Genomic DNA, 15,782 nt, shown 5'->3' with positions numbered 1-15,782 from the left:
ACAAATTGCTTGTAGGAAAGAAACTCCTTTAAGAACTACAGATGCAGCTGTAGATAAGTTTATTATTGTTATTTTATTTTTTGCACAACTGTTCAGCAGTACTCATTTGTTCATGGTCTTTACGCAAAGAAGTCTGTAAAACCATGAATCACACTCAGGGATAAAAAGTCATTGCTTTGAATACTCATTTAATAATTTGCAGTGCCTTTAAATGCTTTTCCCCCAATGGGGATTGCTCATACAGTACAGGGTATTTGCTGCATCTGATATTGTATAGTATGTGCAAGGACAGTGGCTAATTCATATACAAGCTTTTTTTTACTATACTTTGTGCAAAATGTGTTGTTTGGGCTGTTCCTAACCCAACTTTACCCATAAATACCAGTAGTTAATCTCTAAGAACAAACATATGAAACATTCAATTACTTTTATCCCTAATGAGAACAAGATGGAGAAGAAGAATTGCTTGTAGAATGACTTCTCTGAAAGGAAGTCACCCGGAAATGACCTTAATGTGGTCGGTCATCTAACTGGTTCTGCTGCCCCTACCCCCTTCTAGCATTTTCTGTACCAAATTACATTTAAAGAACCTACTGATGAACATTACTGTGGCCCAAAGCCTTTCAAAATTGTTATATTACTATCTGGATGTAATTTGTTGTTGTCTGAAAGGTTACTTGTGACAAGATGTCATTAAGGTGACATAGTGTAAATTAATACAGTTAATGGAGATGACCAGGACTGACTTACTGACCCATAGTAAGGCTCATTCAAAGTTAATAGATGCCAAGGGATCAACTTTTGAAGAAGAGAAATATGGCAGCTATAAAACCTTCATGATAAATTGCTCGGAGAATGAAAAATGCTTCCCAAGGCTTTCATTTCACAGGGTGCCCATAAAAACAGTGGGCTTTTGTATCAAAATGTATTAAAATGAAATGTCAGGTTTGATTCAGGAGGTATACAGTTTTGATAGCGTTAATAGTTGCCTTTTATCACTCCGAGACGTTTCTAGAAGTCTCTCTAATTTCTCAACAGCCTGGGCCTGTCAGAAGTCTGTAAATTAGAAATGTGTTTCAGGATGTCTCCTAGCTTGACTACTGAGCCATTAGCTATACTCGAGCATTTATATCTGTGACGTTGGGATCACATTTAATAGATGTGGATTGTTTTGATTTCAGCACCGTAGCTTATTCTGCACCTTGCCTGCCACAGTATGTAGGGATTGGGGCACCAGATCCCTTTAGATACCTATGTGGTCTCTATTTCAGTAAATGTCTTTCTTTTTACATTTTATCGCTTCTGGAGTGTTGCAGTTGTCTATGGATGAAACAGAGACTTTGAGTTCGTGTACTGTGCACAGAAGGAATAACCTTGTTATATTTTAGACCCTAGCGATGTAGAAGTCTGCATTATACATGCACTAACCAATAGATATATAGGTATATGACCTATTATCCAGAATGCTTGGGACCTGGGGTTTTCCAGATAAGGGATCCTTCCATAATTTGGATCTTCATACAATATTTCTACTTAATATTAATGTAAATATTTAAAAAAAGCCAATAGGATTGTTTTGCCTATAATAAGGATTAATTATAGTTAGTTTGGATCAGATACAGGGTACTGTTTTTTTATTACAGAAAAAAAGGAAATCAATTTTAAAAATCTGAATTATTTGATTAATTATTTTGGGAGATGGCCTCCCATAACTCTGAGCTTTCAGGATAATGGGGTTCCAGATAACGGATCCCATACATGTAGTACAGATTTGTGTTCACTTTGTGGCAGATATGCTACAGAAAGGGAAACACAGAGCTATGTTGTGTTTGAATTTAATGTGGAATTAGTTGAATTCCGTATAAGGGAAAGGCAAAGGCACTGTTGAGGTTTTGAGTCCTTCATTTGCACCCTAAATATGAATAATTTGACAACTGTCCATGGACTTGGACTAATGGTGAGCAAAGTTGCCAGCTGCTGATTGTGGCATTTAGCCGGAGCAGGCTTGTTCATTAAAGGACTGTAATAATCAATCATAAAGTCCGAGTTCCTCTTGATTAAGGGTACATTTTTGACCAATTTGGTATTTGTACAGAAACCTAATGTGAATGTAAACCTATTTAATATGGTATTTTTTCTCTAATGCACATGTGGCATCATATATTTAAGGACATTAAGACATTTTATGCAAAAAAAACAATATAGTGCACATAGTCTTCTCTTTTATTAGAAACCACAGGGATCGCCTGACTGAAGCTGAGAATGATGAGACCTACAAGTTGTCACCAGTTCTGGGCAGGGATGCAGGGTGGGTGCCATCAAGGGTGGACTTGTGCAGTCAGTGGATAGGGCTATGGTATGGCAGCTAGTGACAAGCTGATCACCACTTCATTCAGTGTCTTCCTTGCAACAACTGGGCTGTCTGGGTCAAAACAGTGACAAGCCTAAGTTGGTCACCGCACCTGTATAGCAAAAATGAAACTTTTATCCCCATTAACTTCGTGAATTATAAGGCAAGTGTAGTATTAGTGTGTGATTATAGCTCCCTTGCTCTTCCACCTACATTCTTTTTTGAGACTCTCAACATCTGGTGTTTGTTACTCTGTCATTTATATGAATGGCCGGGGGGGGGAAGACAAGGACATAAATAATTGTGTTGGGACACCATTCTATTTCTCAAGTTTGTGTTGGTTCAATTAAGTTGCATTAACTTGAATTATATAATCGCTGAAAAAGAAACTGTGCAAGAAAAATGCAAATTTTAGATTTGTTACAGTACATCAAAAGTAATGCATTTAGCATCTTACGGATTCAAATAAATATTGGTCTTGTTGCTATAAGTCTGGCAAGGTACTCTAACTTGAGATGACTTCAAAACTGTATAAAAGATTTTTTTTAGTGTGATCTTCACAGATCGTCAGTAACCAAAAAAGGCATGTGATTAATCAGTATTCGAAGAAACTGGGAGTGAAGGAAAGTACTTCAAAAAGCCACAACTGCAATCCCTTATGTACTTTATGCCATAGGGTATAGTGATACATAAGTAGTGTAATAAATCATGTGTGTCTGGTAAACCAGGTGATTAATATCACAATTTAGATGCCATATAAACTAATGTAAGCTGTGGCAGGAAAGAATTCTTGCCTAGTTGAAGCAATGATATTGCAAGCTACAAGTGTCTATGTATTGGATTTCACTTTTGTTTTTGCGTCGGCCTCTGGCTGCTAGGTGTCAGAAAAGGTACACTAGAGGGCTGAACATAATTGTTGAATGCTTTGCGATACTGAATACTAATAATACTGAAGCTGTGTGATTAATCACACTAATTGTATGTGATTTCTAAACCGAGGTAGCTGGGCCAATTCACAAGGTTATTTTCTATATTGATCGCATCTACTTTTCTCTATTACACCCATGAATACATGCGTCCAAACAAGTCTTGATGTAAGACATTATTTTTTTTTATTTGTAACTAAACATGCCACAAAATCCCTTTTTTGCCATTTAAGCAACTGATCATTGATGCAGTGTTGAAGCTAAATTAGTCATGTTAGGTTCTGCAAGCTACTTAGAGAAGGTTTTTTTTTAAAATGTTTCTTCTAAATGATGTAGGTGTTATCTAGGCTTTCTTTTCATCATCCTACTTTCAAATGTTTATAGTTAAGTGTTGTATATGCCTGAGGAGGGAACTATCTCTGGACTCCACAGCTTAAAGACTGTGTACCATTGGGGGAAAGAAGGCCACAGAAGATTTACTCAACCTTATAGTCCACCCAAATTTAAAAAACGCACTTCAATATAAATCTGTGTAGTGAAGTGAGCTAAAAAAACGTTATCTTCAAATAAGGTTTTATGGGAGTTAAAAAGCAATGCCATGTGATTTAGTCATACCCACACCTTTTACAACTATTTTGTTTCCTTCTCCCAAAGCCTGCTTGAATTGGGACAGTTATTGTAGCTGAAATACAAGTTATCTGAGATTTCCCCCTCTCAATTCTCATTCACTATCATTCAGGATAAATGTTCTCAATGTTTGACAATATTAAAGTGTGTAGTTATCAGCCATTGTCACTGTCTATGGCACTGTCCTGCTTTTGCCCCTGTACTGCCCATCATACCAATTTCTTGTGGACAGTGCTCACTGCTCAGTGCTCGCAACTGCAGTCACAACTGTTGACTTATTTTTCAGTGAAACATTTTACTGTATATTCATTATAGTTGTCCACGGTTCAGATAACTTTGTCTACTTGTGTGTTTCGTTTAAAGGGTAATTACGAACTTGTAATAAAACTTAATATAAGCTTCACTCCATGCAAATAAATAATTTAAATATGATCAGTTAAAAGTTTTGTAGTGATACAAAAATAATCAAGCAACACTTTAATTTTCTCCTCTCAACACTTTGTCTCTCTTCATGATGGAGTCAGTCAGATTTTGGTGCGTGCTCCCTCTGACAAGACAATGTATTAGACCTAACTGTGAAATAATCAACACCAACACAAACCTGTATGTAGAGAGACAGATTACTAAGAGGGCTTAGTGAAGAGTAACTTCATTATTTTAGAAAATGTACTGAAATTTAAATTTATTATATTTAGAAAGTTTCTTATTGCCGTTAAATGAAGCTTTTATTTTTGCAGTGTTCCCTCTTTAAGTTAAACATTTATGTCTGTATTTTTTTTTTATTGGTAAGACAATGCTTGTAAAGTTCAGACATTTGTGGTAAAGTTGTATGTGTTCATCTTTATTCTAAGCAACTTTTCATTTGGCTCCAAAAACAAATTATTACTTTTGAGAATTATTGTTTTACAGACTTTTTATTATTCCAATTAAAAATTGTCTGTCCAGCCTATCTAAAATCATGCACAATAAATATTAGGATTGTGAACACAATTAATTAACAAAAATATCTAGACAATTTCCAATTTGAATAAGGAAGTCTGTAAAACAGCAAGCTCAACAATAAGATTTTATTTGTAGAACATAATTTTCCAAACAACTTAATTGCATCTTAGTTTATACATGGCTTTAATGTTAAAGACCACAACCAACTTTCATTGGTGCTGAGACTCATTGGTGTTGATAAAGACAACTTTTAATTTGATCTCTAATATTTTTTGTATTTTTTTATATATATATAGTTTTAGCCTTCATGTTTTGGCTCTTTCCATCTTGCTGCTGAACTTGCTACCTGGTTCCTTGCTCCGAATGCCATCTTGCCGGCGATTTACATTGTAGCCGGCGGGAGGCAATTCCGGCAGTTTAGTCGCCCTGAAGAAGAGGAGATTTGTCGCCGGGCGAGAGCGTGCCCTGACCCTTAAAGTCTTTACGATATATATTCCAAGATTGCTTCCTGTTTGCTAAGACAATTAACCCCTAACCGATAACCATTTATATTCCAAACCTGAGATCTGTAGAACAAAATGTAAATAATAAAGCAAAAAAGCACAAAATATAGAACATAAAGAGCACCTAAAATTGCGTTACATGTATTCACAAAGATTATGTAAAGTGTTTTTAAAAATATTTGTATAATTAAGCATGTAAATTTTTCATTGCAGGAGTTAATTCCAGAGTTCTACTACCTGCCAGAGATGTTTGTCAACAGCAACGGGTATAATTTTGGCATTAGAGATGACAGTGTGGTAGTGAATAATGTTGACCTTCCACCATGGGCCAAGAACCCAGAAGACTTTGTTCGGATCAACAGAATGGTAAGGCTTATTGCTCTGCTTATTTTGAGTAGTTTAGACCATAAATATCCAGAACATGGTTGGGCAACCTGTAATTCTTCACTGTCTGCAGTTCTTAGTATCTGTCGGTTGGATATAAGCTCAACAACATCTGGAGAGCTGCACATTGTCAATGCAGCAACTAACCAATTAACAGCAGTTATATCATACAGGTGGTTTTGAGACCAATATGGCCCCATGCAACCAAGCCCTTCCTTGACTCTCCATTAAATAGAGCCCAAACCTTTAGCATTATTCTATATCACCTTTTTCATAAGAATGTAATATTATTGAATTGCCAGTTGTATATCTAAAGTAAAATATATTGGAAAGATGAACTTGCTTTGGCTATACTTGTATATGTGTTACAAGGTTTTCTAAACCCTTAAATATCGAGGCATTTCTTTTCCAGAGTGGGTGCAGTTTTATCCTGGCAGAATTATCATAATGAACTATTTTTTAAGAGGAACAAATGATGCTCTTGCAGCTTAGCAGTGTGCCAGGGTATGCTGTCTTCTGGGGGACAATATTCTTGATATTTTAAATATTCAGTTTCTACATCAAAGAATATTGCTCTGGCTTACATTCTGCACAGAAAACAGCATGCCTACTGCAACATTAATAAAGCTTTGTGTTCAATGCTAACGTGGTTATGGTCTGACCTCAGTGATGTCACGGAGGACAGAAGCAGTAAGTAGTCCCTGATAACATTACCCTAATGCTAGGTTCATCAATCATAATCTACCAGCAGAAAGAAGCCTTTCACAGATGCTCATCTGCAGCCTTGCCCAGTCTCTCAGTCCCTGTAGAATTGAAGCCCGAAAATAGCACAAAGGCACATGTCTGTTTTACGAAAACAATAGTGTTATTAAACAGGAAATTGAAAGGGAAAGCTGCTTTACACAAATGATATTTAAATGACACTGCAACTTAAGTGCTGCCCTAGAACATCATTCCTGTAGACTAGGTAAATGAATTTAGCACAAAAGTGACTTGGGCAGTTAATGTAGCCTTCTTCTTATTGTCTTAGGATTGTTTAATAACATTTTTAAGCTATTGAAAATATTGTTATAGTTACTAAGAACATGTATAGCATTATTGGCTGCAATTAAGAGGCTTCTAAGTACAGATATGGTATCTGTTATATGAAAACCTGTAAACCAGAAAGTTCTGAAATACAAAAGTGTCGTTTACAATATTGTACAATGAAATATTTATATCTTAAGATGGGCATGCATTTTAGATGAGGTCACTAAACAGGTGTATCATTCCCAATTTAGCCACCCACAAACTGGGTGCTCCAGATTGAGCTGCTCCAATCTTTGTCCCATTCACCAATGATCAGATCATACTGTGTCCCTGCATAGACCACATCAACACACCTCTGTGGTTCATGCCCAGTAGGCTTTTCAGCTGGATATTGATCAGGCATGTTATTCCGAGGCACCCCTACATTAAATAATAAGCTTCTAGGTGGGCCATATCAGTAGCTTATATTGGCCTGTGTATAGCTAGCTTAATTTGCTTCTCTCTTTAGAAAAACACAGTAAATGTATGGGACCTGTTATGCAGAATGCGCGGGTCCTGGGGTCAGTGGTGTAACTACAGTCGTAGGGAAATGGGGGGCCCGGCCTGCTTCTTCTATAGCCAACAAGAACCCCCCCTTCCCCAGCCGCTCTCTTACTTGCGGCGGGGAAGCAGATCACGTCAGCACGGGGCGGATAGGGGGTGGGAGAGAGCGGGAACGGAGTCTGAGGGAGTGGGTGGAGTCGATGCAGGGGAGTGGGCAGAGCCCGGGTGGGGAGTGGGTGGAGGCAGGAAATGGGTGGGAGGATGGTGTTCGGAGTGCCCTGAGCCCCTATGAAAATTTCTTTGCAGGGGGCCCTGCGCACTCTAGTTACACCTTTGCCTGGGGAACCTCTCTATAATTTGGATCTTCAAAAGTCTACTAAAAGGTAATTTAAAGGGCAACTTCTAAAAAAGAATAAGAAATGCTATATTTTGTATACTAAACATAAATATGCACCACAAGCCTAATCAAGCAAATGATTTATGCTTTCAAAGTTGGCCACCATCTTGTAACTTTGTTAAACATCTTTGCAAGACCAAGACTGTGCACATGCTCAGTGTGGTCTGGGCTGCTAAGGTATCATCATAAATTATCAAAACAGCACAAGTCAAATAATATCTGCCAGAAGCTGATACAGCAAGACTGATTAATAATCAGAATATACAGACTGCATATCTTAAGTCTACTAAAAAAAAATATTCAAACATTACTTTAACCCAATAGAATTGTTTTGCTCGTAATAAAGAATATATATCTTACTCAGGAGAAAGTACACGCTACTGTTTTATTATTACAGATAAAAAGGAAATCCGTTTAAAAAATGTGAATTATCTGATTAAAATTAAGTCTATGGGAGACGGCCTTCCCACAATTCGGAGGTTTCTTGATAACAGGTTTCCAGATAACGGTTCGCATACTGGTACCAGCTAAATCAAAATGGTTTTGAACCATATTTAAGCATAAAAAAATATTCCTTATGATAGAAAAACCCAGGTCACGTGCATTCTGGATAATAAATCACATAGTTGTACACGAAAGTTCTTGAACATTGTATTATACTGATCATACCATGCCCATGAGCACACATAGGACAATGCATTACATGCCATATTTTAATCAGCCCTCTAGCGCTATCAAAACATTTTTATTTTTAAAAATGGCTGAAATCTACCAACCAGCTATAGTGCTACAGTAAATACAGTCAATGGTACTGTTCATGGTTAAATTCAAAATAACTTCAATGAGGAGCACTGCATCAATTTATAGTTGCTGTATGTTGTGAATTCCATATAACATATATATATATATATATATATATATATATATATATATATATATATATATATATATATATATATATATATATATATATATATATATATATATATATATATATATATATATATATATATATATATTTGAATTGATCTTGTCCACCAGCAAAGCATTGCATAGAGATAGAGGCTGAAAGAGGTGTCATCACTGCATTGGGACCCTTTCACAGGGCACCAAATAAAAGATGATTCTCATCTAGACTAGACATGTTCTCTTTGCAAGGTGTATCGGATGAATGAATGTTTTAAAGAATATGGAACGTAGAGAGAAGGAAATAGCTGAGGCAGGAAAATATAAAATGATGCAGCCTCCTCTAGCCACCCAGACCCATGCCCTTTAATGTGCATAATTAGATAATGCTAGAGCTTTCTCAGGCTTGTATAAATCATTCAGATTATACTAGATAAAGACCAAGAACCTCTGCATACATTATTATATCAGCTTTATGCTGACACCAGCTTTGCTGTAGATCAATCCTAATGTATCAAGGCAGCATTCTCACTTTTGTGCCATAAGATATATGTGGTAAAACAGTAATATCAGACTTCAATGTCTAAAAGGCAATGAGTAATGAGATTAAAAGGGTAAGAGCTACTGATCACAAGAGAAGGAGAGAAGCCAAGAGAAGGAGAATATATGCAGGCCCAGATTTGTGGCAAGGCCACAAAGGCCCGGGCCTAGGGCTGCAGAACATTAGGGGCAGCAGTGTAAGTTGTAGGATATTAGAAGACCCATACTGTACAGATGGAGCCCCCTAGAACACAAAACTGTGATATATGGAGGGGGGCTCAGACTGTAGGCATAGATTTGAAGGGAAAACTTTTTTGCTGCACTAGATATTCTTTTAATTATAGCACAATGGCTGATTGACCACCACCTTGGATGTTGCTCCCAGTGGCCTTAAAGCAGGTGCTTATTTTTGAGTTCCTGGTCTGTTTTAGTTGCATAAACATAAGGTGTAGTGCCAAACAGAGCCTGTAGGCTGCAAGCCCAAAAAGAGGCTAACAAATGGCCAATCACATATGAACACATGAATGTGTTGCTCCCCGACTCTTTTTACAGTTGATTGTGGCTCACAGGTAAAAGGTTGGGGACTACTGCACTAAGAAGACCCTGGCCAAATTTTGTACCTTGAGGGGGTTCAAGTAGAAAACGTTCAGGCACAATATGTAGTTGTAGTTAATTTATATTGCAATGTTGCATAAACTTGCTGCCTGAGATAAATATAATGTTATTGGATTGTGCTATGCCACAGCAAAATAAATCCCATGTAAATCACAGTTGTTACGTCTAACTAAAACTTATCACTGGGCTCATATCTCTGTCTCAGAGAATAGGTAATAAAGTTCAAATAAAATGCCCGCTGAAGTATTTATAAGTTGTCAAAGCGTTGCATGCATGCAGATGCTCATTTAACTGGATTCTTTGTCTTTCAGGCTCTTGAAAGTGAATTTGTATCTTGTCAACTGCATCAGTGGATTGATCTCGTCTTTGGCTACAAGCAGCGAGGCCCAGAAGCAGTGCGAGCACTAAATGTCTTTCACTATCTTACGTATGAAGGCTCTGTAAATTTGGACAGTGTCACTGATCCTGTGCTACGAGAGGTATGTGTGTTACAGAATAGTCTTCTGGTTCACTGCACTCTCTTGATGACTTGATAGGCTTAACTTGCCTGGTGCAGAAACGTACAAGGGTTCAGAAACTAGAAACATGGAAATTGCTGACATAAAGTAACCATCTTACATGTATGCCTGGTTTCTTACTTGCTGTAAAAAAATAGACCATCCGTTTAAAACCTGAGTTCAGCAACTACAACTGCCAGAATCCTACTGGGCGCTCTTGAACAACTGCTGGACAACGGGATGGCATTTTTGCCATATCACATATATTATACATAATAGTCTAGCTCTTCATTTCTAGTTATTTAAATGTTACAAAAAAATATTTCTATGGCATTTGCCAGCAAGCGATTGGAAGGGTGTAAAAATATAGTAGAAAGTCAAAAACAGTGCAACAGCTGTTAGATGAGTTCTTCTTAAATGTGGGAGATACACTTGCCATCCTCCATTCCCCTAGATATGCCATCTGGTGTATGTAAAATAAGTCATAATTTATACATTGCCAGGCTGCGGGCTTGTTACTTCGCTAGTTTATGGACATCATGTGGAAGTGTTTCTCCACTCATATGGAAATATGTGAAGGAAGGTTCTTTTAAATGTGAGCATATAGCTACTTTGTTATTGTATGCAACCCTTACTGCTCCTTTTTATTAATGTAACATCAAGTCATTACATAAGTGTTTATTGTTCCATGATTTGCTACATACCCTTGTGTTTCAGCCATATTGTTTTCCACTAGAATTCCGAAAGAATTCTTTATCACTTAAAATCAATGTCGGACTTGGATGCCAGGAGTCCACCAGAAAACCTTAGACCAGTGATCCCCAACAGTAGCTTGTGAGCAACATGTTGCTCTCCAACCCCTTGGATGTTGCTCCCAGTGGTCTCAAAGCAAGTGCTTATTTTTGAATTCCAGGCTTGGAGGGAAGTTTTAAGCTGACCATAGACGCAAAGATCTGATCATACGAATTGAGGATTTGTTACTTTTTTCGAACCATGTGTGGAGAGTCCCGACATTTTTAGTTGTTTGGTCGATCGGACAGGTTAAAAGATTTTTGTCTGCTGTCAATAATATCTCTGCATGCATTGCCAATTGTACGATTTTCTGTGGGAGACTGTAACTAGCTTTGGTCGGACATAACTTTTAGACTATTGCTGTTAAGGGGCAGAACATCGGCTGATCTGTTCTTTTCTAATTAATTTGATCTGAATGGTTAGTGGCAGGTTGGGAGATGGGGAAGTCCGATCGTTTGAGGATTCGAACAATCGGATCTTTGCATCTATGGCCAGCTTTAGTTGCATAAAAAACAGATGTACTGCCAAACAGAGCCTCCTGTAGACTGCCATTCTACATAGGGGCTACCAATAGCCAAAAACAACCCTTATTTGGCACCACCCAGGATTTTTTTTTCACGCTTGTGTTGCTCCCCAACTCTTTTTACATCTAAATGTTGCTCCCTGCCTTAAACCATAGACCCACTCTCCAAACTATTTTTCCTCCTGTCCTCACTCAACCCCTTTATTCCCGTAGGCTCTTTACTTTACAAACTTTAATGTATTTTTCCATCTATTTAACCTCCATATAAAAATGACCATGATATAGGCAAACTAGTTAAAAACAGGAGATGCAGACACCTGGGCCCACTGGGAGTTTTCCTGCTATGCTGGTGTGACAGTTTGGCACTGCTAAAAATAGTAAAGTTCTCCTTGACTTGACTTTGCAATCGGAAAGGTTTAAAATATATAGGTGTAGGTAAATGACGCATTCCTCGCCAGAAAAATAATTGCTCATATATTATAAGACCCAGCAGCATATGCAGAATCTTTTGTCCAACCTGTGACAAAGAATGTTGAATGTTGACCTGTGACAAAGAATGTTTTGGTCACATGCTGCCAAAAGTTGTGAATTTCCATTACCATCCAAAGGATTCCAATGTTCATTAACACTGGTATTCTTTAAGGATTCTTTCCCATGCAGTTAAGGTAGGGATAGTAAAGTGAGAAGCTCCTTGTACACATATAATGGAATGTCGGGTTTAGTTAAATATAGCAATGAATCGAAGTAATAAAACTGACATTTGTATTAAATTTGAAGCATGTCTCCAGCGAAACAAGCCTGCAGCCAAAGCAATTGTGTACAAAAGCCATGACGAGACTGGGAAGTATTCTTGGGATGTGTCAAAAAAGGAGATAATGGCATTGGTTGACTTCACAATATTGTCAGGGTCAGAGGATGAGCAGATGGAAGGCAGATTAGGTTTTGGTGGGTGTAAGGCTCAAAGTAAATGGAATCTTTTTAACTGCAGTAAATTGTGGGGACTTTTTTTGTCAGTATAAAGTTGGAATAACAGAGTGATGTGTTTCTCTGTGTCAGTATTGCCGGATTGCAGCTATAATTGTGTCCTTTCTCCTGCTATATTTATATTGGTGACACTTTTCATGTCACTTGCGTTTCTTTGTGCAGGTGTGTAGGAAGAGCCCGTCTCAGGTTTAATGAAACATGCATGCAGAAACAAATGTGAAAATGTGAACAAATGCTTGAGGGTATTGATTCATTCTTGCTTGACAGGCGAAATCATGGCTGCAGCACTAAGCACTGCAATTATAGCATTAAAATATCAGAAGGTCAAAGGAACAAATAATATTCTTCCCTGTGTCAGATTAAAAATTGACACTCTTTGACAGCATGGGATCTCTGGCTGAGAAAATGATGACAGCTTAACTCTCTTGTAGTTGTAAAGCTGTAATTTATAATGAACTTTACAATGACTGTCTTCTCCTGTGGTGAAACATGACAGAACACTCTGGATACAAAGGCTGGATCTCTTTCTAATATGTAAACATCAATTATGCCAGGTATTAAGATATTGCTAAGAGTTGTCTCTTCTGTAGTAATCCCGTCTCATCTGCTGACGACATATTCATTGTAATAATACTGTTTTAGCCCATTATGAGCTTAGTTCCCCAAAGAAGTCATGTTATGCTTTCATTATGTATCGAGGCAACCCACAAAAGGACATGAACACTAATTGAAGGCTAAGGTTTAGCACTTGTCTGTCCAAAAAAGAACAATGATTGCTGCTTTACAATAGATGGATCCTTGCAAGTCCCCTGTTTCTTTGGCAGTGAAGGGGTTGAGCAGCTACTTTGCTCTGGTGTTTAGGGAAATAGAATATTATCTTTCCTCTCTATTCCCTGTCTGGCACCCTGTGGAATTGGCTTCACTGACAAGTCTCCCGTTACAACAAAATCTTGCGGGTAATTGCAAATCTGAACATATTTCTGCCCTGCCTTTGCGTAAGCGAATTCTAAATACTGATTATGCATTTTGTTTTCAGGGGAGATAAGAACTGCTTACTGTGCATTGCTGTGTTAATTAGAAAAGTATTTAAAATGGCAAAAGAAGTTTGTGTAAAACTTTAAACTTTTATTGAGTTCAATATTAATGTAAGAAGAGGAATCTATGCCTGGCTGAACATCGAAGACCAGCATCAACTCTTGCTGGAACACAGGACTTTATATTTATAGGCTTAAAGGAACACTGAGGGGCCCATGAACTAACAATCAAATTTAGTTTTTTCCACGAATCTCTAAAAATGTATGGTTTTCTCATTTTTTTTAAAAAAAAAAAAAAGCTTTAAAAATTTATGAAGTGTAAAAACCAAGAAAATCTCTAGAGTTCCTATAGAAATCAGTGGGAGCTGTGCTGACCATATTGGACCGCTCTAAATCAATTCGGATTTTTTTTTTTCACTAGGAATTTCCGAAATTTTCCGTTCACACTTTATCCTTAATTTTTTTTAATTCGGATTTTTTAATAAATATCAGGACATTCGTAGTTTTAGAGTTTGTGGTTTAATTATTTATCAACAGTCTCACAAACATGAGACTGTTGATAAATAGGCCCCCTAAGCCTCAGTTAAAATAGCTGTATATAAAGATGACTTTGGCATTTTCATAATCAAGGTAATAATCATTATTGGCTCTAAGAAGTCTATGATATCTGTGCTGCACATGACACAATCTCCTTCCTAGTAACCTGTAATAAATTACAGTTTTAATGTTAAAAAAAGGGCTGCCCATCTACAGCAGTAGTTCCCAAACTGGTGTATTAGAGCAGTAGCAAGTTTAGCTGGAAGGCCAGTTAGACTGCATTTTATTGAGAATACCTATTTGCTCTCCAAGATAAATCTGAAAGCCCACGTAAAGCTCATTTAGGTTCAAATCAGGACGAACAAGCATGTTTTCTTATATTTGTAACGTTGCTGTAGGCTAAGGGGGGCCCTCACCAATGGCAGGACCTTTAATTGGGTGGTTCACCTTCACCTTTGCATGGTTGATATGGTAATTTGGACCCCAGTAGCCAGATTGCTGAAACTGCAAACTGAAGATCTGCTGAATAAAAAGCTACAATGAAAACCAATTGCAAATTGTCTCAGAATATCACTCTCTACTTCATCCCAAAAGTCCAAAAACAACAGCACAGAAGGACCATAACTGGCCAGGAATTAAAGTCTGAGATTCAGACTAAACTAGCAGATTATTGAAGCCTGTTGTGACACAGCCCTGTTCATGAAATACATTTTATAACAGATTCGCTATGTATGTTATCTTGAAACTGTTCTTATTATCTGATATTAACAAGAGTACCTTTCCCATTTATGAAGATCCCAGAGGCATACTTTATTAGAGATCCCCACACTTTTCTCCTGACTGGGGATTTTATTAAGGTATCTGTGTATGAAAACCATTGAAGACATTAACCTATACATTTATGTCATGGGAGAGACGGAGAAATCCTCCAGTCTTTAACTGCATGTCATCACAGGTTAACATTCTTACATATAACTCGCATCCTGTAGTGTGAGTGGTTATTTTGTGAACTGAAGCATGTATGAGAGGGAAAACAAAGCTTGTCTACAAAAATACTAACACTTGGATGAGTCTGCAGCCCGGGAGAAGAGCACCCGGTGAATTTCCTGGACTTTTTCATGGCTGACTTGGGATGTGCTTGCATTGTCAAATAGTGTGTTGACCTATCTCTTTGATGCATATTGATTATGACAATCACTCTTCTCTCCCTGCAGGCCATGGAGGCACAGATACACAATTTTGGACAGACGCCATCTCAGTTGCTTATCGAGCCACATCCACCTCGAAGCTCAGCGATGCACCTGGTGAGAGATATATCTGCTTATTGGAAAAGTCATTTCTATATATATATATATATATATATATATATATATATATATATATATATATATATATATATATATATATATATATATATATATATATATATATTCCATCTGTTCCCAGATCTTTATATTTGCTTTTATAACGGGATATGTTAAAAGACTGTATTATTTCAGCATGAGGAATAAAAGGATTTTCGATCATTTTAGATGTTGAAACCGCAGCTTGGGTTCAAATTTCTTTTAAAATATGAATCAAAATTAGTTAAATAAATACAAATCTTTTTAAGTTGTCTCCCAATGCAGTAGCCGTTTTGCATGGCACTGGGTT

The 15,782-nt window shown here is 37.3% G+C and overlaps 1 protein-coding gene across 4 annotated transcripts in view; it reads left to right on the top strand.

Annotated features, from left to right (window-relative positions):
• Positions 1-15,782, top strand: part of LOC108707564 (neurobeachin) — a 390,963-nt gene that overhangs the window by 350,503 nt on the left and 24,678 nt on the right. For all 4 annotated transcript variants that reach the window (XM_041582642.1, XM_041582644.1, XM_041582643.1 and 1 more), the window contains 3 exons: positions 5,562-5,714; positions 10,074-10,241; positions 15,344-15,433. In XM_041582642.1, the coding sequence (XP_041438576.1) occupies positions 5,562-5,714; positions 10,074-10,241; positions 15,344-15,433 (411 nt within the window). The remainder of the gene's footprint in view (positions 1-5,561; positions 5,715-10,073; positions 10,242-15,343; positions 15,434-15,782) is intronic.

The sequence above is a fragment of the Xenopus laevis genome, chromosome 2L (genome assembly GCF_017654675.1).
Source record: "Xenopus laevis strain J_2021 chromosome 2L, Xenopus_laevis_v10.1, whole genome shotgun sequence".
Classification (NCBI taxonomy): domain Eukaryota; kingdom Metazoa; phylum Chordata; class Amphibia; order Anura; family Pipidae; genus Xenopus; species Xenopus laevis.
This window is presented reverse-complemented; position numbering and strand designations above follow the sequence as displayed.